The sequence below is a fragment of the Pyxicephalus adspersus genome, chromosome 4, assembly GCF_032062135.1.
Source record: "Pyxicephalus adspersus chromosome 4, UCB_Pads_2.0, whole genome shotgun sequence".
NCBI classification, from domain to species: domain Eukaryota; kingdom Metazoa; phylum Chordata; class Amphibia; order Anura; family Pyxicephalidae; genus Pyxicephalus; species Pyxicephalus adspersus.
The window spans coordinates 64478835-64501536 of NC_092861.1; the positions used below are offsets into that span (position 1 = coordinate 64478835).

The following is a 22702-nucleotide window of genomic DNA, read 5'->3' on the forward strand; positions in this document are numbered from 1 at the left end:
ATTTCTCTAATTTTATACTGGATGAATATATACAGGTTGACAATCAAAAATCTGGCAACCTCCGGACCTACACACACAGACTAGCTTTTCTCTTGCAGCACCCGCTGACATCTGGCACAGTTCCAGGGAGCAGGCAGCACCGATGTCTCAGAGTGTATTTAGTGTAGCAAGCAAGACCTAACAGCTGTTTCTGCAGAACAGCGCCATCAAAACATCCAAACAGTGTACTGCAGTCCCTGTATTGAAAATGCAACCTGAAAATCATGCCGGGAAACTGAAGGAACCGGATTATATATGGACAGATTTTCGATTGTCAACCTGTAATTAGTTTCGCAAACTCTTCAGAGGGAAAACTTATCAACATAAGGGTTAACATAGTGACAGTGAGCATCAGTTTTTTAAATCATCTGATAAAATAATTGCCAGGTTGCAACCCTACTACTGCAGATTACACTACCAAACTTGTGCAGAAAAGGGTATTTTCAGGTGTAGGTCATATTTTTAAAATAGTAGGGAGGTAAATTAATTTTTTTATGATTTCACTATAACTGCTATATTTACCAAAGTAGTCCACACATAAAAAGAAACTCTGGGATGACAGGATCGCTGATCCTATTTTGGAATGAGCTATGTGCAATTATGAATTTTACAGTCCAGTGAACCTAAACCTCTGCATTACCCATGCAGGTTCAATTAGCTGTCCTCTTAACCAGCAGAGTGTACTTACGTTTTCCTGCAGGCAAATCATTTTTTAATAGGGGAAAGAAGCCCTGTGTAAGTTCCAATGTAAGTTCCAAACAAACTTACCAAAGTTCACACAGAACAGGTCTACTTCCCGAGCCCTATGTGACAATGTTAGGTCAATCAAGAGGAACCTAGTTTTGGCACATAAGAGGAAGCGAGTCTTGTGCTCACCCATACCTAGCTGGCCTAACCAAGTGGTATGGATGCAAAGAACAGGAAAGCTAAGGTTGCTGGGGAGGGCCCAAAGATATTTACTTTGCCATACATTGGTAAATAAAATTTTACTTTAAATTGCAGTTTCAGGTGGCAGAACACCAGCTAGTTGTACATATGGCCATCCCCTAACATGGAGTGGAAACAAAATGTGGAATTCGCTGTCCCAAACTGCATCTGAGAATCATCAAAACACTTATTTCAAAGATGTTGCTATACTGGAGTTCTCCTCCTAATACCCCACTCCTTATGAGGTTGGTTTGAGTTATTATGCATTACAAAAAAATGAAAGTCTAAAAGAGTATTTTATACCAGACCAGTAACTCTACAGAAAATCTACCATACTGGAAAACAAAGTTTATACACTATTGAGGAAGCAGTGAACTAGATTTTATTGAAATGTACTATTTGAAATTAAAAGGTTGTTTGCTTCCAGTTAAATAAATCTGTGGTTTGAAAAATGAATAGCAGCAAATTACACTAAAACAACAGACATACATTTCTGTCAGTGGTTTTCTAATTGTTAAACAAAATGTATTTTTTCCCCAGACAACACTGAGCTTACCTCTGCAGGGATCATTTTTCACCAGGAATTCATCGAGTGCCATCCAACCGCCACCAACCCGAACCATCACAGTGCTCCTCAAAATGCGGACCAGACGTAATTGCTGGGAGTCGCCAAACTTTGAAGAAACAAATATAAAAAACTGAACTAAAAGTGTAAATACTCTAACAAATCTATGTGATCTTCAGTAATATTAGTTAACAAAATTAAGTGAATTTGTGTATACAGATCTGAAACACCCATGCAGCACCAACTGAAGCATTGTGATTAAAGCAATGGGCAGTTACAGCATGATAGGGAGGGAAATGAGCAATGTTATATAACCCATAATGCATCTCTTTCAAATAACACATTATGGCCAGTAATAAACTGCAAGGAACTGCAGCCACACAACACATAATACTTTGTTTTATGTGCCTGTTACCACTAGTACTGGTGCACACTGTTATACTATTTTTTGAAAAGTGTACACTTTGACAGAACATTTACTTGTTTGTGATTGTTGATTACTGATGACAGTAACCCTAAACCATTATTTTGAAGTCATGGCTTCCAGCATATTTTCATTTTGGTATAAAACAATGGAAAGTGGTTTTGCAATTGGCACTTTAGAAAGAGAAATTACATATGTGTTGTATGTCTCACTTTCTGCAGCTATTTAAGTAACCTTAGCAAAAACATAACTACAATGATCTGTAGTCATATTACCACAGTTATTTATAGTGCCCTCGCCACATGCAAATCATGTCTCCACACAGCCTCATGACAAGAGAGAATATTAATGTAATTAACATGATGTGATTATGAACGGTGTCATGAATTGCTTGACCGTGTTTCTCTTCTAGTCACGCTGAATGCCATCTAAGAAAAAAGGGTCCCAAAGGTGACAACAGATCTTGACCCAAGCTTAGCACAAAATATTGGACTATGTGGGCAAAGACAGCGGTGCAAGAACTGGCACAGGAATCCACAAATCTGTGGTAATAGAAGAAGGTATGCATGTTCTGCATTGTCTAACAGCATCCAGTACCAATGATGCTAAGATTAGTGCTGGGTCTTCTGTGCATGCTAACTACAAGTTGGAAGTGTGTGATCCAAGCTGCCCAACATTATCTACTTTTTTGCCCAACTTGCATTTAACTTTTACATTTACCTAAGTCCCAACCTGCAAAAATTAAGTCTGCAAAAATAAAATATGTGAAGATCTGTAGAATATTTGTAGGTCAATACTAAACATGCACAAGGCACACTGCAGCCAGTGAGACACTCTCTCATTCTTTGAATAGCGTTAATGAAGTAAACCTTTATTGGTGATTTCTAAAGCTTTAGTTGGCACCTTGGACAACTTTGGAAAATTTGGACAAACTTTATTTGTAGGATTGAGTCTATGAATTCATAGGATTCATCAATTAATAAAATTAACTTAAAATTAAACCACTGTAACAGCTGTTGCCCAGTGCCACTCCTAGAGGTTGCAGAGATATCTATGCTATAGCTCCATTATTTCCAAATGATACATAGAAAAAATCAGCTGTAGCAACATCTGTCCATAGATTAAAAATCAGGTATATCAAATTGTAGCCTAGCCCCTTCACCAGAACAGAAATGGATTTCATAAAGCATTACAAGATGGATGTGCGAGGTACATTAATGTGAGGGTGATCATACAGTGAAAGCTTTGATTATCAGTTACACACAAAACAGTATGTTTTACTGCGTTATACCTGATTTCCCAGGAAAAACTGATAGCAAAAGGAAAAATGGAAAAAAATACAATTAGTGTATATGTATTATTTTTTTATGAAAACTTAAATATAATACTAAAAGGTCTCATTATCAATGCAAAAAAGTATTTATTACTTAAGGGAACTTTTGTACATTGATTATCTTAATTCACGATAATCACTTTATCACAACTGCTAACCTTTAACACTGCACACCAGATACTGTACATACCTAACTAACTAGATAATCTGTATGAGGGCTCATCAGATTTCTATCTAACATAAAAACATGAATTCAAAATTTAATCTGGTTTAAAGTGATGAGACCTGCTCTGAATATTTACACATTAAAGCAAATTGCCTGGCAAAACAATATTTACACATTACAGCAAATTGCCTGGCAAAACAATTTCCACCAACGCTACGGTCACAGAGCTTCCAACTTTTTTGGGGTTTCTGAGTTTTCTGCCCCTCAGATGATAAAGTTCCCATGTATTAGAATGGGAGTTACTTCATCTTGGCACAGTGTCATGTCAAGACTGTACACTGAACTGTGAATGCAAGATCAGTGTACACACAAAGAAAAAAATGCTAACAAGGCAGGTGAAGCAATTTTGATAGAAGAGACCTCTGCTATGCTGCCTATCAACAATAAAAATACAAAAAAATCTGGATTTTTTTTAAAAGAAAGAATTAATGTAAATTCTCTACAAAGTATGCTGACATTATTGTCAATAAAGAACATTCATTCATTCATTCCATTCTCCATGTACCTACCCTGTATTTGTTTTCTCCGATCTGTTCAACTTGGAATCGCTTGGCACACTTACATTTAGCCACTTGCCGAGTTACCTGTAACAGTACACCATAATGCTTTTACTGTTCAACTACTGACAGTTAAATACTGAAGGAACAGAAAATTTGAACTTAAAACAGTGGAAAAAAAAATACTGAACAGTACCTCATCTTCAATTTTGTCAGCATCAGTTACAGGTTTGTAAGCATCTTTGTTTGGGTGAAGGGCTGCGACAAACTCATAATAGTCAATGTAACCATCACCATCACGATCAAAGATGTCAGCCACAGCACTCATTTCTAGACGGCTGGTGGGAAATTCTGCCAGACAAAATGTAACAGTGCACTTATTGTCTACAAAGACTGTGTAATTTACAACTATAATACCGTATTTATTGCTAGGCGGGAACTAATATAATGTATAATATGGGGTTTTAATGGGGAAAAGACTGAACTGAACCTTCTTAACAAAATAATACAAATATTATTTAGGCCAAGTTTGAGTTGGCATGACAAGTAAGAATGACATGCAGATATTATTATAGCCAGATAATATTACCTTAACTTTTGACCTTACTTCAAAAAATCTTTTATTTTAAAGTAAATGGTTATGATGTTCTTGAAATGAAATGAAATTCTAATTGAAAAACAGTTACATATAAGAGCAAATGTGCTGGTCAAGGTCCTGTAACAAGAATATCTGTGGAGAACTCCAAGCATCCATGGCCTAGAACTTCCTCTAGCAACCTGAGCAGATTTCTTAACTCATTATCTCCTCATGTAAAACTAAAAAAAAATTAAAATATCTTACTTGAAGAAAGAATTCCTTCTATAAATTCTTGCCGTGTTATCTTTCCATCTTGATCCTTGTCTATCCTTCTAAAGAAATCCATAACCCGTGATTTCTTATGATTCATCCATCTCATATATTTCTTTCGCCAAATGTCAAAATCAAAGTTGGCAAACTCTTTAAGCTGTAATGAAAAACATTGTAGAGAATACATTTTTATGACCTAGCATTGGTATATATTAGAATAGATTATTTCCAACAAGCAATTATCTTTACCAGTGAGTGTATGTATATCTTGGCTATTTACAATACATAAAGCAAGCAAGATAAAAGGTAAAGACTTTTAAACACCAATAACACCCATAATAAATATTTCCACTTTGAATGCGTACAAGAATTGCCCTCTAAGATTCCAAGTTTGCTGGATCAACCAGCTTCACTGACGAAAGTGTGTAATCTCCAGCCTTGGACAGCTTTAATAAATCAGGCCCACAGTCTCAAGTGGCATGATTTCCCTTCATACAGTTTGTGTCTTCACGTCCTCCTACATGGTAAAAGTAAGGCCTTTAGGCTACACTCTTCAATGATTTGTTTTTTCCTAAATCATGTACACCCCACTGAGAGTGTGACACTATATGGATGGCCAATCAAGATGGATGAAGATCCTGAACCCGAAGAAAACTGGGTGAAGATGGAGGGCCCCAGAATGAAACAGGGATAGGAAGGAGGTGTATAAAAAATTCTAAACAGGCAGGTGAGATTATTTTATTGCAGAACAGGGGCAACAAGGGACATTGCCTGTTTCTTCTGCAAAAACAAATTCCAGTAAGAGTAAAATTCTACTGTACCTTGCCAGCAACCACACACAGCTAAAATAATACATTTGGGTCAAGGTGGTATTTAATTATATATCTAGTAAATAATAACACAAATTTGAATGCAGGGCATAGGGATAGTACAATACCTCTTCGAGCCTATCCAAAGCATCGTTTAGATTTCTTCTTCTCTCTAATGCTAAGAGCCACACGTGTTGCCATTTGCTAACTAGTAAGTTGACCCTTGGGTTCTTTGTTTCTAGTGCAGCATGTGTGCCAGATGGATATATATTAGGAGTCGGCGAACGCTTTCCTGTTAAAACACACAATGAGATACCCGAGTTAGGAATATTTCCAAAGCGAACATGTAATGTAAATAAAATGATTTTATATACTTATACTTTTTATACTTATCTATAAATTTACTATTTTAAAACTATTTACATTTATATTATACTTATTTTTAAATCAAAGATTATTAGCTGTTATTCAAGTGGTAAAAATACTGGCGGAAAAAAGTATTCACATCAAGTTTTTTCTCTCAAAAAAAAACAAACAAAAAAACTGGATAATATATAATACGTTTTCCTTTATTAAACATTTATGGCCATAGACATATTTCATGCAGCTATGTTTTTCTGCCTTTATTACTTACGTCCTGCTCTTCCCTTGTCTAAGACCGGGATTTGAGATTGCCCTGACGTAGATTCAGCGGCTTTCCTCTTGTAAGTCTTTGTGACTTTATCTACATCTGGCTGTTTTCTAGTCATTTCTTCCATAAATGCCTGAAACATTACATAGTTTATGTAAAAATGTGGCGCACAGTAAACAGGCAAGCATGCAAAAGAAAGCCATTAGTTATCATGTAAGACCTAGCCAATGGAATAAATATATTACCTGATGTTCTGCGATCAGTGCTTTAACTTCATCTATCTCCTCTGGGAAGTCTTCTTTGTCTTTTTCATTGAGTGTAGTCTCTGCCCACTGTAACCACGTCAGAAGATATTCCAGCAACTCCTTTTTGGCTATTAAGTCTTCCAAAGCTGCAGCCAGCCTCTGTTGATGCTGCTTTGCCCAGGTTAAGACCTTAAAAAGTTAAACCACATAACAAAATCAAAGGTGTGAACTTTTTGATCTGGCTTTAAAGAGACCTTGTTACAAGACCATTTATTTCAACAACAATTTTCCTTTAGATCATATGTTCATTTATCATGATTTAGGCTTGTCCTTTACCTATAGAGACCCTCTCTTATGTGGACATAACACTTTAAATGGTTTGAGAAACACTTGTCTATATAAAAGTGTTTAGAAAATTACTAATAGGACTAATCACCAATACCATGGAAAAAGATATCTATTTCCTTACAGTTTTGTTGAGAATGCAGAAGAGTTAGCCTCTCTAGTAACTTTTTACTGTTATATTTATTCCTGCTTGAGATATGTTTTCTTATGACACTTCTTTTACACTAGGACAGAGAAGAATATCCACCTAAAAACAGTCATGAAACCTGGCAGAGGTTCTAACTCTTCCTTAATGTATTATAAAAAACAAGAATTTGGCTGGGGTAATTCTTTACACAGACATGTAAATCCTTTAGAATAAAGCAGCCTAACATGTCTAAAAGTATATAGACAGTAAATTATATTATGAAGATATAAAAACTGACACTTTTTTTTAATAAATATATAAAGATGTGTAAAATCCCACATACCTCTTCAAATCTTGCCCTAATTATAGTTATCCAGTGCTTAATAGTAGTAATGGAATCAGGATGACAAACTGAAAGGATTGCTTCTCCCATACTTGCACCATTATTCAGTTCGGTTCTTTTTTCTTCTATTTTTTTCATGAATTCCTAAAAAACAAACCATTATTTATATTCAGTTACGGATGGAAATGTATACAGAAAGACCAATAAATACAGTAATACGTACAATAATATGGATATAATTGTGATTTCTGTAATATCATCAGCTCTCACAAGGGCTACCAAAGTCAAAGCAGGTTGTAGGATTACACAGCTGTTTTATATGATTACTGATAAAACATTGCTTTATACAATATTTACTGATTTAATGGTTCAGCAATCATTTCTCCTACGTTCCATACCAAAAGTATTAGTAATCTAGGAATACAACTAGATAAAGTATTATTTAAAAAATGAGATAATGTCCAACGGTCTTCCACTTAAAGTTGTCCAGCTGTAGTCAGACAACTCCCATGATTCTCTTTGCCCATAAAATCCCTTATGAACAAGTTCTTTGGCATTGTACACAAAAAGTGTTGATATATCACCATTACATAATCCCAGAATGATGTAATAGCTTTTTTTCCAAGCAAAGTATCCTGTGCATTTTTTGAGCTAAGTATTTTAAGTACAGATTGCCAAAAGCCTTTCATTAAGAGGCCCTTAACAACACATGCTAAGTGTGATGCCTATGGTCACGAATCCCTTAAAGTCTTTATTAAGGGGTAACCAAGCAGACTGTATTATGACTGGACCGATCCATAATGAAAAGCTGCTGGGAAACTAAATGTGGTATCTGTAAATATCTGTAAACAAGTAAGTTGTTACAGTATAACACCGATAGTTAATTTTTCTCATGATAGCTTTCTTCTAAAAATGTGTATTTAAAACAAATTTTTTTACCAAGATGTGCAATACTACTTTTCCATCTGATATTCACTTTCTCCTTCTCATAAATAGTTAGTTTATATACTATTGAAACATCACCCTAAAGTTTGTGTTATTTTAGGGGTAGTAACCTGTGTGGTAATCTTTCTAGATTTACTCAACAGAAAAATACTAACACTGATACATTAACACTAGTAGTGGTAAAATACACCTACTTCCAGAGCTGACTAAGTGTGGTATGTGTATTTGTGAACTGAGATCTTTAATAATATCATGTTCATTATTGACTTTTGTTTATAAAGTGCCAACATATTTTGCAGCACTGTATAAAAGATAGGGGGTGCAGATAAAAAATAACCTGCATACTGAACAAGTACAAACAATAGACCTTATTACTTATCCAAATTCTGGTGTCACATTCTCAGTGGGGTGTACATGATTTAGGAAAAAACAAATCATTAAAGAGTGTAGCCTAAGGACACTGAGGCCTTACTTTTACCATGTAGGAGTACATGAAGACAGAAACTGTATGAAGGAAAATCTTGCCACTTGAGACTGTGGGCCTGATTTATTAAAGCTCTAAGGCTTATGAGAAAGAATACACTTTCATCAGTGAAGCTGGGTGATCCAGCAAACCTAGAAAGGAATTGGTCCAGGATTCAAAACATTTGCTAGCAAATATCAAAACACTTTGAAAAAATCCATTCCAGGTTACTGGATCACCCAGCTTCACTGATGAAAGTGTATTCTCTCCAGCCTTGGAGAGCTTAATTAAGTCAGCCCCAATGAAAATGGAGGAAATGAGCACCGTGAGATCTCACCAGAGATATTATTACAGTAAATAGGGTAACAGTGAGATAATCCTACCAAAAGTGGAAAACTGTTTACTTGGATATTTTTGAATAACTAGAGTAAAAACTACATAAGATATAGGAAATAAAAAAAAAACTTGTTACTCTGATTATTTACAGTGTCCTAGAGAAACTAAAACATGACAGAATTTGTATTTAGCCCAGCATGGACTGTTGTCGATTGGAGGACTTTTGCATTTTTTTTAAACCCCCAGTCCTAATCTATACTACCATCTGCCCATCTAGTTTCCATTCCTCTCAACAAGCATACCACAAACATAAGCCAAGTTAAATTGGCAGTAATCTCAACAAACCTGCCTAAAACATTAGCAAGCATAAGATAACAAGAGTGCTTTAGGAATGTATAAAAATAGTAAGGAGACGTAACACTTCTATTTTATTTCCATTCTGTATTGCTGATCCAAAATAAACATCATGCTTGTTGTCATTCAGAATGCCATTCCCTAATAAAGTTGTCTTGGAAGCTGGTGATCTTTTCATTCCGCGTGTTTACATTTTCATGCAAACCAGAAAAAGATGGCAAACTTTTTTTTCAACGTTACTCTAACTTAAACAGAAATGTACCATTATAAAATGGCCATATAACGAAATACAGGCCTTCAGAGCTGCATGCCTTTTTTCTTCTGAAGTACCCTAGCAACCTCAACACCTGTGGCTCTGTAATATTTAAATTCTACTAGAATTATAAATATGCATAAAATTGTCCACAACTTAATTCTATCTTTATGTAAAAGCATATTTCCTTTATTACTGTAACTACTAATACTCTAATTATTGCTTTGCACTTACCCTGTGCTGTTCAATTAGTGTCTTTAGAGAATCTTCATCATCAGGTAAAACCCCATGAAATCTTAGGGTCTGCTCTGCCTCAGCCAGCCACTCCAATAAGACATGCACAGCTGAGTGGAACTCCTCTGCCTGGAATAAAACATAATCTGGTAAATGCACTTTATCATATCCAAATACCTTTTTCTTTATTGAGCTATGTTCTTACACAGCAAACGGACAGCAAAATCTTCCCAATAAACACATTCATAACACATAGTTCATAAATAAGACCATGACTACACACCAGAATCATAAAGAACACACATATGGATTTGTAAAATGCCAGTATGTCAGGAACTATTTAGAGGGTTGAAAGCATTTGATTTATAAATAGAATGTCTTCTTTCAAATATGAGTGTTTATATAAACCAAGCTGTAAATCTGCCAGGCTAGCTCTTACTGAATTTTCAAAGAGTAAACTGTCTCCTGTCAGAGTTCATTGCAGAGCCCAGGCTGGTATTATCACCCACAATTGGTGAGAACTGACCTCTTCAATGTAGTACAAGAATTTATGTTATGACTGATGTATAAGCCCTACATGAGCCCACCTGACGCAATGCTTCTTCCAGTCGGGTCTGTTTGGATACAGATAAAGTGCACACAGTTTCCCAGCGGGTGCCTAATTCCTGCATTTGGGCTTTCACCCAAGAAGAATCATCACGACTTCCTTCAATTAACTCTCTGGCTGAACGCCTGAGGGCCTGAATACTGCTGCTTCTTTTTCCCAATTCTTTTTGGAAAACCTAGGAGAGAAAAATGACTTTACTAAATGCAAGACACAAAATACATTTTTGAAGATTTAGCTTAGAAGATGTACAGTGACAATGATTCTGAATCTGGCAAATCTATCTAGATTAGAAAGAATGGCAAGGTGGGTGTGGCAATGCTAAAAAAATCAACAAAAAGAAACTATTTTTCTATGGCTTCATTACATGTTGGAGTCAAATTCAAGTACTAATCTTAATGCAGAATGACAATTTATTAAAGTGCATATATAACAGGATTGGAAAGCAAAAGAAGTAGATAAAAGTTGAACATTACTTTGTGGTTGTCAATGAGATTCATCACAATGTCAATATCTCCATGGACTGGTTGATCTTCAGCCAACTGTGGTTCCACTCTGTATAGCCAATCGATAAGAGCCTGCAAAGCATCTGTGAACTGGCCAGAGAAAAGAAGAGCTTCCTCCAATTTGTTTTGTCTAAGTCACACAAAAAAATTGAGGTTAATAGAAGGAAAACCCTTTTTTTTTTCCCCTCATATATACTGTTTATTATATATGGCATGATAGACACCGATCAGTTTGTCCTTCAGATCTATTTCAATGACCTATTTTAATTGTACTATTGTAATGTTGTACAAGCCAAGATATACCTGAGCTCTGTGTAATTACAATAATGTCTGGTGATCCTGAAGGTAATTTTTAAGACATTTCCTGTTATAGTGTAACATTACTCTAGTCCTGTCTCCCAACTACTCTCCTGTATCATCCTGCCAAATTTGTTGGCCATTAACAATGGTGTGCTGACTGCAAACATTGCACAGCCATGTTCTGCTATTGTGACCATCGGATAACCAGTATAAAGCAAAGAGATGCAAGTATACCTAGAGCACATCTATGCAGGCAGAAAGCTTAGACCTACTTTAAGAATAACTTTGATAAAAAAATAAGGCTCTTTCTGTAGCTGGTAGGAAATCTTCAGCATTCAATTATTGAGCTGTATATTGGACATTAACAGAAGGGCTGAAGAGCCTGATTGTACAAAAAAAGTATTCACCTTAAAAGCTCTAATTACAAAACCTTTATTAGATTGTACGCTCTTCTAGGCAGGGTCCTCTCCTCCTGTGTCATTTGCTTCCCCCATTTAATGTATAGCGCTGTGTAAAATGTTGTATTATATTACTATATAAATACTGTTTATTATTTATATTATTAATATTATTATTATTAATAATAATAATAATAATAATTATTATTATTTTTGTGGCTTGTCAAAACATGTTATCTTCCTTTATTTTATTAGGATGACTCAAAAAAAACCCCAAAATCTTTGTTGTTAAAATCACCTCCACCATAGTGGTTATTACCTCTCCACTGATTTCCCACAGACGGTATCCCATTTGTCTCTTATCTCGCTGAGCATGTCATCAAGTTTCTGAATGTCATCATTCAGCGATGCTTTCTCTTTCAAGGAGCGCCCACTTCTAGTGGTGGAATCGTAGACAGAATGTTTAGCACCCAGGGTTTTCTGAAATTCCTGTGGATTACAAAAAAGGTAGACTAGTTACCATACAAATAGTATAAGAAATAGCAGGACAAAAGTCGTAACAACAAAGATGTTCTCTATAGTGCTTTGCCACAAGGAATTTAAAACATCCTTCTGGCAACAAAAAAATTGGAACAATGAAGATGTAAATCAAGATGGAACATACGAAGCCATAATACATCACTGTAGCAATGTCTGGATGGAAAGTTTTACTCATACTGTCTATTATCCAAACCCATGTGTTACAGTCTTATGCAGAGATGTAGTACAGATTACTTCATTAGTTGTTCTAGGGTGTGCCAAAAAATGGCCAGTCATCAGATGTAGTGAGTGACTTTAAAATGGTATTTTTCTATTAAAAACAGCACTTTCTATAATCATCCATCAGATCAAAAAATCACCACATGATAACAGAAAGGGAAGACTGATCTGCGTTTTATATTCCGATGTAAGATTTATTTTATCCTACAAACTTTAGATCCCCCTCTAAAATATCCATTAAAGACATGCACTATAAGTAATCTACAAAATTTGTAACAAAGGATGATGATATATGAAAATAGATATGAATTGCAAATATGTAATTTATGGCAGAGTGCTTTTATTATTTTAATTGGCTTCAGTTGTGAAGAAGTGTCAAGAAAACTTAGGAAAAAAGTTCCCATCAGCAGAGCTATAAGTTAATAAAATCGAAAGGCCTAGTGCTAGCCCAGTCACTACCGTTTGAACAGCTATCAAGTTATAGCTAACGAATAAGAAATATTAAATGCTTCTAAATGACTGTGAACAAGTTATGGTTTAGTATGAAAGGCAAAATGAATACAGAAGTAAAAAATAAATTCCTAATGTTAAACTATTTGGACATGTTCAAGCCTATTTGATAATGCATCACAAGGAACAAACTGGAAAGAAATAGTTATTAGAGACTAATAAAAAATATATTATTATATAATATTTATACAGCGCCAACATATTACACAGCGCTTTGCAAAGTCCAAAGTCAAGTGCCAGTTTAGTTTAGTTAAAATTTTATTGACTGATATGGGCTGGTGAACTATTTTTCTTGTGTTGCTGGTTTTGAACTCATGAGAAACCAGATATGTACATATGTCCAACCAGTAGTTTCCTAGATGATAACTGTCTGAACAGTATATTGTATTTTCAGTTTTTACATATTTTGATCTAATATTGCAATGTTTTCCTTTATTAAATGTAAATGAGATTCTCACATTTCGCTATTGTTGTTATTAGTATCGTGTTAAATAGAGAAATGTAGATTAGCCAATAGAGTGAGAAAACATTCACTTTGCATTTACTCTACTTCCTTCTTAACATATGATATATATTAAGGTATCTGCGCATTTTAGTGAGTCAGCAATGTGAAACAGGAGTGAATTATTTCATCTTTTGTTCATTATACATCACTGACCTTATGTGTTGTCAACTGTGTCTTGATCTTATCTGGGTCATTTGCAATCTCAAGTTCTGAATCTAAGGAATTTTCTGATTCTTCCAGCCATTCCATAAGCTTGTTAAAGGCTTCGTAGAACTGTAAGAAATCATAAAAGTGATAGTAAACTTTTTCTAACAGAACACCTAAAAAGCAGTAAAACAAACTCAGATGACTGTATAGTACCTGTTTTGCTCTTTTTCGGGCATCATCTAATGCTCGTCCTCTTTCTAGTGAGCGCTGAACAACATTTTCCCATCTGCTCTGTACACTGATCAGTAAATTCTTGATTAATACTACATCCTCTTTTTGGCTGAAATATTTCAAATGGGTTCCAGTTTTATCCAGCTCCATGATTTGATCTCTGTGTGAATTGACTTCAGTAACAAACACCTACAGCCAAATACAAAGGCATTTAAAGACGCCTATGCAGGAATATACAAGAAGCAGTTAACATCAAGAGCTGCTATAAATTTGTAGTTTTCCTCAGCTAGGAGCCCACTTGAGGTGGGTATTAAACAGCTGTGCAGAAGTACAAAACAAAATGCACATATATTTATTAAACTAACACAGTTTCTTTGAATCCTTAAATTATTAAACACAAAGTTATATAACTTATTTTACAACTCATCTTAACTAAACCAAGCAGTGTTAGATTTACTTTAAATAGGAGGAATCAGAACTTTGGTTTTCATACCTTATGTTCATCAATCTGAAATAATACTGTATCCAAAATAAGACTTGGAGGAGAAGACATATTCAGTGTCTGTTCTGCTTGAGTTAGCCAGTTAATAAAGTCTTGAAGAGAATTGTGAAATCCTGTAGACACATTCAGTGCTTCCTCAAGTTTTGTCTAAAAGGAAACACAAAAGTTACAAATGACACCAGATTTATTCAGCTTGTGTGTCTATTCACGTGATTAAGTTTGGCAGTAGAGAAGTAGCCTTGTTTACTAAATATAAATAGGTATAATAAAGTAAAAAAGTATAATTATGTATTTATACTGATGTTCTACAATAAAAATGTTGTTTTTCATATAAATAAATATATTTTTTGTAAAAATTTTAAAAAGCTGTATTCTTTTCTACATCATAAAAAAACAAGTACTGGCAGTGGGCCTCTCTCACTCTTTCCTTTATGGGGAGAGTATCTTTGATTAAAATGGTCACATTCCCGAGACTTCTGTTCCTTTTGCAAGCTTTTATATTAATATTTTTTTTTACCAAAATTTTAGCCTGAACATGACAAACGCCACATAAACTATTTGTTTAGAACCTTTATTTGGAGTGGTAAGCATGCTGTCACTAGTAGTAGGATCTTGCAACAAACAAATGAAAAATGGAGGACTTAATTTACCAGATGTGGCCCTATATAATCAAACAGCGCTTTTGCCCATATTAAAAGATTAGATACAGTACATGGTACCTCTTTCTATACAAATTTGCAGGTAGACCTTTCATTACATTCTCCTTGGAAACCTCTGGTCATTCTCCACACCCACAGGGAACTACTTCCAGTGAGGAATCCCTCAATGCACACTCTTCTACTATTTCCACTCTAAGGGGTAATGTGGAGTTTGCCCCTGGGTTATCTTCCCCTGTACTTGATGACTGGGCTGAGAGGGGTCTGACTTCAGTGAGAATGCTGATCAATCCTACTACCAATAAGGCCTATTCTTTCCCACAATTGTGGAAGAGATTCCCTCATATGGCCAACAGTATTTTTCTATTTATCCAGGCACGGGTTTATGCTACAAAAATGCCCAGGACTTTATCTCCACATGACTGCTGCAATACCCTAGATAAAATGCTACTCTCTCCTCCCACATCCTCCAAAGCTATTTCTAAATTTTATGATTTTTTTTAAGAACGGATTTGGATTATTCTACAACTAAAACAGGAATGGCGAGGTGGCATCAATATTTTTCCAATCTACTAATTGCTAAAATCTTACAATTGTATAGAATATCCCGGAAAGCGATACCTGCAACCCACTATTGTGAGATGTTTTTTCGTCTCTTTCAAAAGAATTACATTTCCCCTCAGCCCTCATCGAGCCCATATGGGAATGCCCATATATTAAACAATTCTGCAGTTATGTGGTGAACTATATATGTACTAAACTATTACCTTTTGTACCATTTACCCCTATTTACCCCTTATTTAGGATGGAATGGGTGGAAACTGCCATACATAAAGAATCCAAAATGCAATCTTTCTTTTAAACATGGGAGAGTTTTATTGCTACACTTAATACTCCCACAAAAATAAAATTGTACAATTGTTTTCGACACACCACATGGTACCTAGGAAGGAAGCTGGAACATGATTCTGCTATAGAGGTTGAATCACTGCTGATGTAAGCACTTATGTTTACTGATATTACTGTTTGGGTTGCACGTTTTATTATATATTCTGTAATATTGATGACTATTGAGATTTTATTTTGTATGTAATACTGTTTACCGATATGTGCCTATTTCTGTGTTATGTTACTTGCACTGTTGTTTATGCCTTGAAACTCTCTTTTGTAATATCTTGTTTATGATTCCGTGTGTATTACTGTTTATCAATGTTAAACCCTAATAAAAATATTTGGGAACAAAAAAAACAAAACAAATACTGCACTGGTGTTTACTAGTTAAGCCTTCAATACTTACTTTTTGCTCAGTGAGTTTGGTTTCCACTGATTCCCATTTCTCTTTTAGGTTGTTTATGTGATCCATGTTTGCTTCAGGATCATCAGCACTTTTTTGCAACAGCTGCTGGCTTTTCAGCATGATACTTTTGTAGACCTCCTCCTTGGCGTCAAATGCAGCACATAGGTCCTAAAGATGTGAAAATAACATACACCTAAATAATATGCAAACAGCTATGTTTGAAATTAAAAAATTTAAAATATTACAGCAACCACATCCAAGGACTGGTAAGTTACAATGTATTACAATCTATTTTTTTTTGTTGTTTACCATGTTGTATAAATGTAATAATAGCTATAGGTGTTAACTTTATGTCAACATTGGAAGGTTCATGGGAAAGGGTATACTTGGATTATCAGTGTTTACTATTGGGGAATACCAATGGCCTCAATCATAGGAATCCCATGAAATATCTGAATATTTTGTCATATTGACACTTTCCTTAAATCCCATTTGTTAAAGACATTTCTTTTCCGTATTCCTCCCCAGAACTTAAATTGTAACTGTTCTGAAAATGCAATAAAAGTTAGAAAATACAACTAGACCAATTTAGAACTTTATTACAAGAACAGACCTTGACCACTGACGTTCTTGCCTACAAGGCAGACAGGACGACTAGGCAAAGCTGGAGCCATGTCTGCAGATTCTTACCAGATGAGTGTTGAGTTGCTCTCTTGCTGTTTCTGGTAATCCTCCAACAGGTTTTGAAGCCAGTAAATGACGTTCAGTCTCTGTTAGCCATTGATGCATTTCTTCAATCTCGCTGTGGAAACCCTGAGCCTGTTTTTCAGAGCACAGATAGCTAAATGTTAAACAAATGTCAGCATTGTAACAATGAACAGTGCATAACTGCTTAATCAGTAGGTGCAGGCAGCAGCCTTTTGAAATAGTATAGTATATGATTTCCTTTTTGTTTTCTGGATTTTGTTGAGAGTAAGAACAAACACACATAACTAAGCAATGTATAAATATAATAAAACATATCATGACAGAGCACTTCCTAGAAATTCTTTATTAATAGCTTTGTTTTCATACAGGTACAGTACATCTAGTACAATGTAGTTGGGGTGCGGGCAAGAAACTGGAGTAGCCGGATAAGCTGTGAATAAACTCCACTGATTCTATAAGCTTATCCTGTCCTCAACACTAACCTGCCACTTTTTCTGCCCCATTGTGACTGGTGTCAGCCAGTGGCGCCGATTCTACGGTACAGTTGCTCATTGTGAGAAGTCCTCGCTGGTTCCCAGGAAAAAGCCTTCCCCACTCACCCTGATGGTCTGGAAGACCTTAATTAATTTATCATTATAACTATATGTAGGGGACATATAATAATGGCTACAGTTCGTCAATTTGATAGAGTTTAACGGGATTGGATAAAGTCTATGAATCCTTTTAAGTTCTGTTTAATTTGTAATTAGCCTTGTTGCATCTTAAACTTCTTAATTTGTCCTCTTTACCCCAGATGGAAATTTGAATAATGTGTGGATATTTGATACTTTTGGTGAAATTTCTTAATGGTATTATGCTGGATTTTTTTTTAAACTGATTTAAAATATTAAGGGGTCTACATATGAATCAACAAATCTTACATTACCTGAAAGATTCTCTGGTAGAGATTCAATCACTGCCACTCTTCACCAGCGAAAGTTTGTTAGGGTGATCGAACGTTGAATTCGAGCAGCATTAAAGTCAATGAGGGGAAAATTCAGGAAAATCTGCGAGCCCTGTGTTCCTGGATAGAGAAACTCTATCCAGGAATAGGGATGAGCGAGAATGCCTCTGCCATTCTTGAGAAATTTTCTTCGAACTTCTGATGGTTCTGCGAAATTTCAGCATACCGATTTTGCAAAACAATCAGAAGATCGGGGAAATTATAACAGGAGGATTCACAGGATTTCCTGGGAATCCTCCAGTTAGCGATCCCCGGGGCACCAGAGGTTAATTAACCTCTAGTGCCGAGGATCGCACACTGTTCTCAATAAATGTGGCCGCGGCTGCATTCATTGAGAAGATCTCTGGCACTAGAGGTTAATTAACCTCTAGTGCCACAGATCGCACACTGTATCCTATCCTATATCCTGTTTTTTCTTTTTTTATGCTGCAGAAAATAAGCACATCAGTTGTCATATACTATATTCAGCAAAGTATTCACGATAAACATTGTTCCTACTAATATAAAATGCATACTTTTCCATCTGAATATAATTCATAAAAAACATGGTTTGATAACTACATTATTGATGAATAATATTCTAAACATTCGCTTACCTGAAGAAGTGCATTGTCAAGCTGTTTTCTCCTCTGTGCTGTTTTATCCAGAACATTTTGCCAACGCTGGCTCAAAGCCTCCAACCTGCTGTGCAAACTACGGGCCTCTTCTCCAGCACTGGACTCTATTAGGTCATTTCCTGCCTTCTGGACAGTTCCTACACTAGATTGGTGTGCCAGCACATCATTTTGTAGAACCTATATCAAATTGGATGTTTTGGAGCATACATTTATTTTTTTGAACAGAAAAACTATACAGTAAAAAATAATATTTTTGTGTTTTTATTTTAAATCACTAAAAATTTTAGTTTTAAAATGACAGTAGGAGGAAATGAGCTATATACGGATGTTAACTGAAGGAGAGAAGGAGAAGCAAAGTGAACCACACATACTGTTAAACACTGTGGTTGATTTTATAGTGTTTAGGATGGTAACCTTGCAAAGTAAATTATCAATCTGCATGTATAGTTCATATAGCTTAGTGGAAATTGTGAAATCCACTTTGAACATCCAAACAAAATATTTAAAATAAATAATTAAATCAATAATACTTTAGAGTACGAACTGGTAGTATTTCTTTTTATTTGACACTCACAATGGAAAGTGGAAAGAACCCAGTCTGATAAATGCGTGTTTGGGTATTTACAGTCTCTCTTACTCTTTTAATAAATGGTCTGTTCTAGGTAGTCTAATATGTTTTCTTTTCAAATGGAATGGTTTTACCACATGTTAGGCTTAAGACAACATAACGTCCAAGGTGATTACACATTTCTTCATTTTAAGACTACTCACGTGATGTTTGGCAAGTTCAATCTCAATAGTCTTTGGATCTCCACCAATGGGTTTCTGTTCATTGAGAAGTCCTTCTGTATGAGTCATCCATGTAAGCAATTCATCTAGAGCATGCTGGAATGGACCTAGAGCTAGGAGGGCAGCTTCCAGTTTATGCTGATGGAAAGAGAAAAAAATAAAAAATACACAATGTTCAAAACACATATTATGTGTTATAAATATATATACCGGTATCATAAATTGTTTAGTAAGACCTTCATATTATATAGACCTAGTAAATCAAAAGGGGAAAAGTTGTACAACATTCTGTATTGTACTGTATGTATAAATTTTGTTTTAGGGTGTGTGGAATGGTACTGAAAATCCAGAAAAAAAAGTTATTTTTTATTTTTACCATTCACATTTTCAGAAACAACATTTGTTAAGATCATTTATACTCTATAAATAATTAGTCATTAAACATCATTTTTATTTTACCTGTCTGTTGATAATTCTATCCTCTAGGGTTTGCCATAAATTTTTCAGTTCTTTGAAGGAGTCTTTAACAGCTTGCTTATCATTTTCATCTGTCACTCTCTTCTGTAATAACTCTTTCTGGTGATTCAGCCTTTCCAGTTCTATTTGTTGTTGATACGCCTCTGTCTTAAATTGCTGCAGTGGGAAAAAAAAGACATTGCATAGAACTGAAACAATCAAAATTAGATTCAAGGGATACATTCTGTACCATTCACAAGTGTACCTTTCAAGGAATTGTAATTTTTTTACATAAATAATGTATTTTGAAGTTTATACCATACCTTAAGTTCAGTAATCTGTTGCTTCACTGTGTCTAGGTCTGTTCCAATAGGTGACATTGCAGACATTCTTCCTGTAGCAATATCCACCCAGTCAAAAAGTGCCTAAAAGAAAAATTAAACACATCTTTAAAAAAAGTGCTACTAGCCTGCTCTGTGGATCACACTGAAATGCTTTATCTTGATAAGATAAGGTATTTTCTTGGTAAATGTAAAAGATTATTACATAAATGGCGCATGTTATCAGTTATTACCCTATTTTTACCAGTATTAAATAAATAGATGAATACACTCTACCTGCAGCCCATCCTGGTATTGTACAGCAGCCTGCATTGCGTCATCCAGTTTATCTACTCGTTCTTTCCAAGTTTTATTAAGTGCATCCCATGCAGAATTTAGCTAGTAATAAAAAAGACATGTCAATGATCAAGTATTCAAATTGATTTGCATTGTTATGTGAACACATTTGTTACAAATCTCCTTTTTTATCATAGATATACAGCACATTTGCTGCAGTTCAATGTACTCTACTTTGAATTAATTTGGTGGTAAGTCTCAGCAAGGGCTACTAAATTCATAATAAATAAAACAACAGCTTGTTTATCTTTTTTATGACTTCTGGCAGTCAGATAGGGTAATTTAGTCATTGATTTCTCTAGTTCCCAGTTCCTATTGCTCATCCATCACACACATGCACCACACCTGTGGTGCACATTAAATAGGGATTTTAAGCTTAACTTGCTGATTTACATTCTCTCCTTACTTTTGCCACAAATCTGTGGTATACATAAAACACAACGGCAGTGTGTGAATAGCCAGACAATGTAGGCCGATCTAAACGTATTCCTCTGCATTTTATTATTATACCCCAGTTGCTCTGGTATCTCCACAGGGGTAATATCATACAGGTTGGTCATAAACATTAGACACTTAAATCTTTATCAATAAAACAGAGAATCTGACATTCCTTCAAACATTCCCTAGAGAAGAAGCAATTACTGCCATTGAAACACATGGAGCTGGGAGATTCCCATGAGGGAATGTTTGAGAGAATGTCTGATTCCTTGTTTTTTTTTTTTTTTTTTATAGAAGTCTTGGAAGTGATCAAACTGTTAACAAACTGTTAACGAACTCATGATTTTGCTATGCAACTGGCACTTCCTCAGTTGTAACAAGTCTCCAGTGGTTCCGATGGTTCATTTTGTAGATAGTAGCTGCTTCAAATTACAGGAAAGAATAGATACCTTTTGCATGATTTTTGCCAGCTGTTGCACCCAAAGATTTATGGTTTTACATTAAAATAAAATCAAAGAATTTAATAGGATACATAATTCATGAAGCAAGTGAAGAGGTAGTTTGGTATATTCTTTAGTCAACATAGGAGGTGCTTACTTTTAATGGTTCGTTTTATGATGTATAATTAGAGGGAGCAGCACTGTCTTGTTTGTCAAATTTGCACCTAATTGAATTAAATGCATTATTCTAAAATTATCCACATCTCTCCTAATTGCTACAGTGTTTACACATATAAACAGTGTTTACACAGTAAACTTACACAGTGTTTACACAGTAAACCATACTTTACCTCATCAATACTTTTATTGACAACAGGCTTGTCAGGTTCACCACATCCAGATATTAACTCTGCCCCAAGAGAAAATAAAAGATCCAACTCTTCTTGCAGGCCATCAATTTCTTCTTTTATAGACTACAAAAAAAAATCTCACTGTCATTTTCAACATTAGGCTTAAATTTGGAACACATAATCAACAGACAAAATTTACTACATATGTGCTTTCAGTTGTTAGTATTGACAGTCAGTGAGTGTTTTCTGGGGCTCAACATAAATTTAAGTTTCACGGTAAATCAAAATTAAAAAGTTTCCATTTCACAACCATTGATCTGGACTGGCTGAATAACGGGTTGCTCATCTAAAACTAATTTGAGAAGATTATTGGTTTATCACACATTAAAGTGCAATATCTTTAAACGATAACATGTAAGTATAATGTATTTTGGGAACAAATAGAAAAAACATCCACAGATCTTCAAGGCTCATAATAAACTATATCCTGTTATTTTGACACATAATTATGTCCCGGTAAATCTCACCTCTGCTGCCTCCTGTTGCTGTTTAACAACTGAAGGGTCAACTCCAGGTTCATCAAGCTCTCGGATAAAATCTTGGGTATCTTTAATGGTGGCTATTAGAGCAATGTGATCACACCAGAACTTTTCTGCCAACTCCAACACATCCAGCAACTGGGCCTCTCTTTCCTCTGTCAATGCCTGGATGTCCTCCCAGATAAAGACCATTTGGTCAAGCTTATCTTGGACAGCTGGGGAAGAAAGCACACTTTATAAACAGATATGTCTGCAATTAGATTCAGCTCTAATAAATTTTTACATGTCGGGCAATTAGGCCTTTATGACTCATAAATAAAGCATCGT

The 22702-nt window shown here is 35.2% G+C and overlaps 1 protein-coding gene across 1 annotated transcript in view; it reads right to left on the reverse strand.

Moving 5' to 3' along the window:
* DST (dystonin) overlaps positions 1–22702 on the reverse strand; it is a 278032-nt gene that overhangs the window by 9169 nt on the left and 246161 nt on the right. Inside the window, exons 58-82 of the mRNA XM_072410183.1 lie at positions 22364–22590; positions 21837–21959; positions 20549–20650; positions 20255–20356; positions 19935–20108; positions 19458–19613; positions 18666–18863; positions 17049–17177; positions 16359–16526; positions 14397–14552; positions 13886–14092; positions 13679–13798; positions 12071–12240; positions 11024–11183; positions 10531–10725; positions 9944–10072; positions 7359–7502; positions 6544–6732; positions 6302–6431; positions 5796–5959; positions 4853–5015; positions 4208–4362; positions 4024–4098; positions 3247–3264; positions 1523–1640 (exon numbers count right to left, since the gene is read on the reverse strand). Coding sequence (XP_072266284.1) covers positions 1523–1640; positions 3247–3264; positions 4024–4098; positions 4208–4362; positions 4853–5015; positions 5796–5959; positions 6302–6431; positions 6544–6732; positions 7359–7502; positions 9944–10072; positions 10531–10725; positions 11024–11183; positions 12071–12240; positions 13679–13798; positions 13886–14092; positions 14397–14552; positions 16359–16526; positions 17049–17177; positions 18666–18863; positions 19458–19613; positions 19935–20108; positions 20255–20356; positions 20549–20650; positions 21837–21959; positions 22364–22590 — 3672 coding nt within the window. The remainder of the gene's footprint in view (positions 1–1522; positions 1641–3246; positions 3265–4023; positions 4099–4207; positions 4363–4852; positions 5016–5795; positions 5960–6301; positions 6432–6543; positions 6733–7358; positions 7503–9943; positions 10073–10530; positions 10726–11023; positions 11184–12070; positions 12241–13678; positions 13799–13885; positions 14093–14396; positions 14553–16358; positions 16527–17048; positions 17178–18665; positions 18864–19457; positions 19614–19934; positions 20109–20254; positions 20357–20548; positions 20651–21836; positions 21960–22363; positions 22591–22702) is intronic.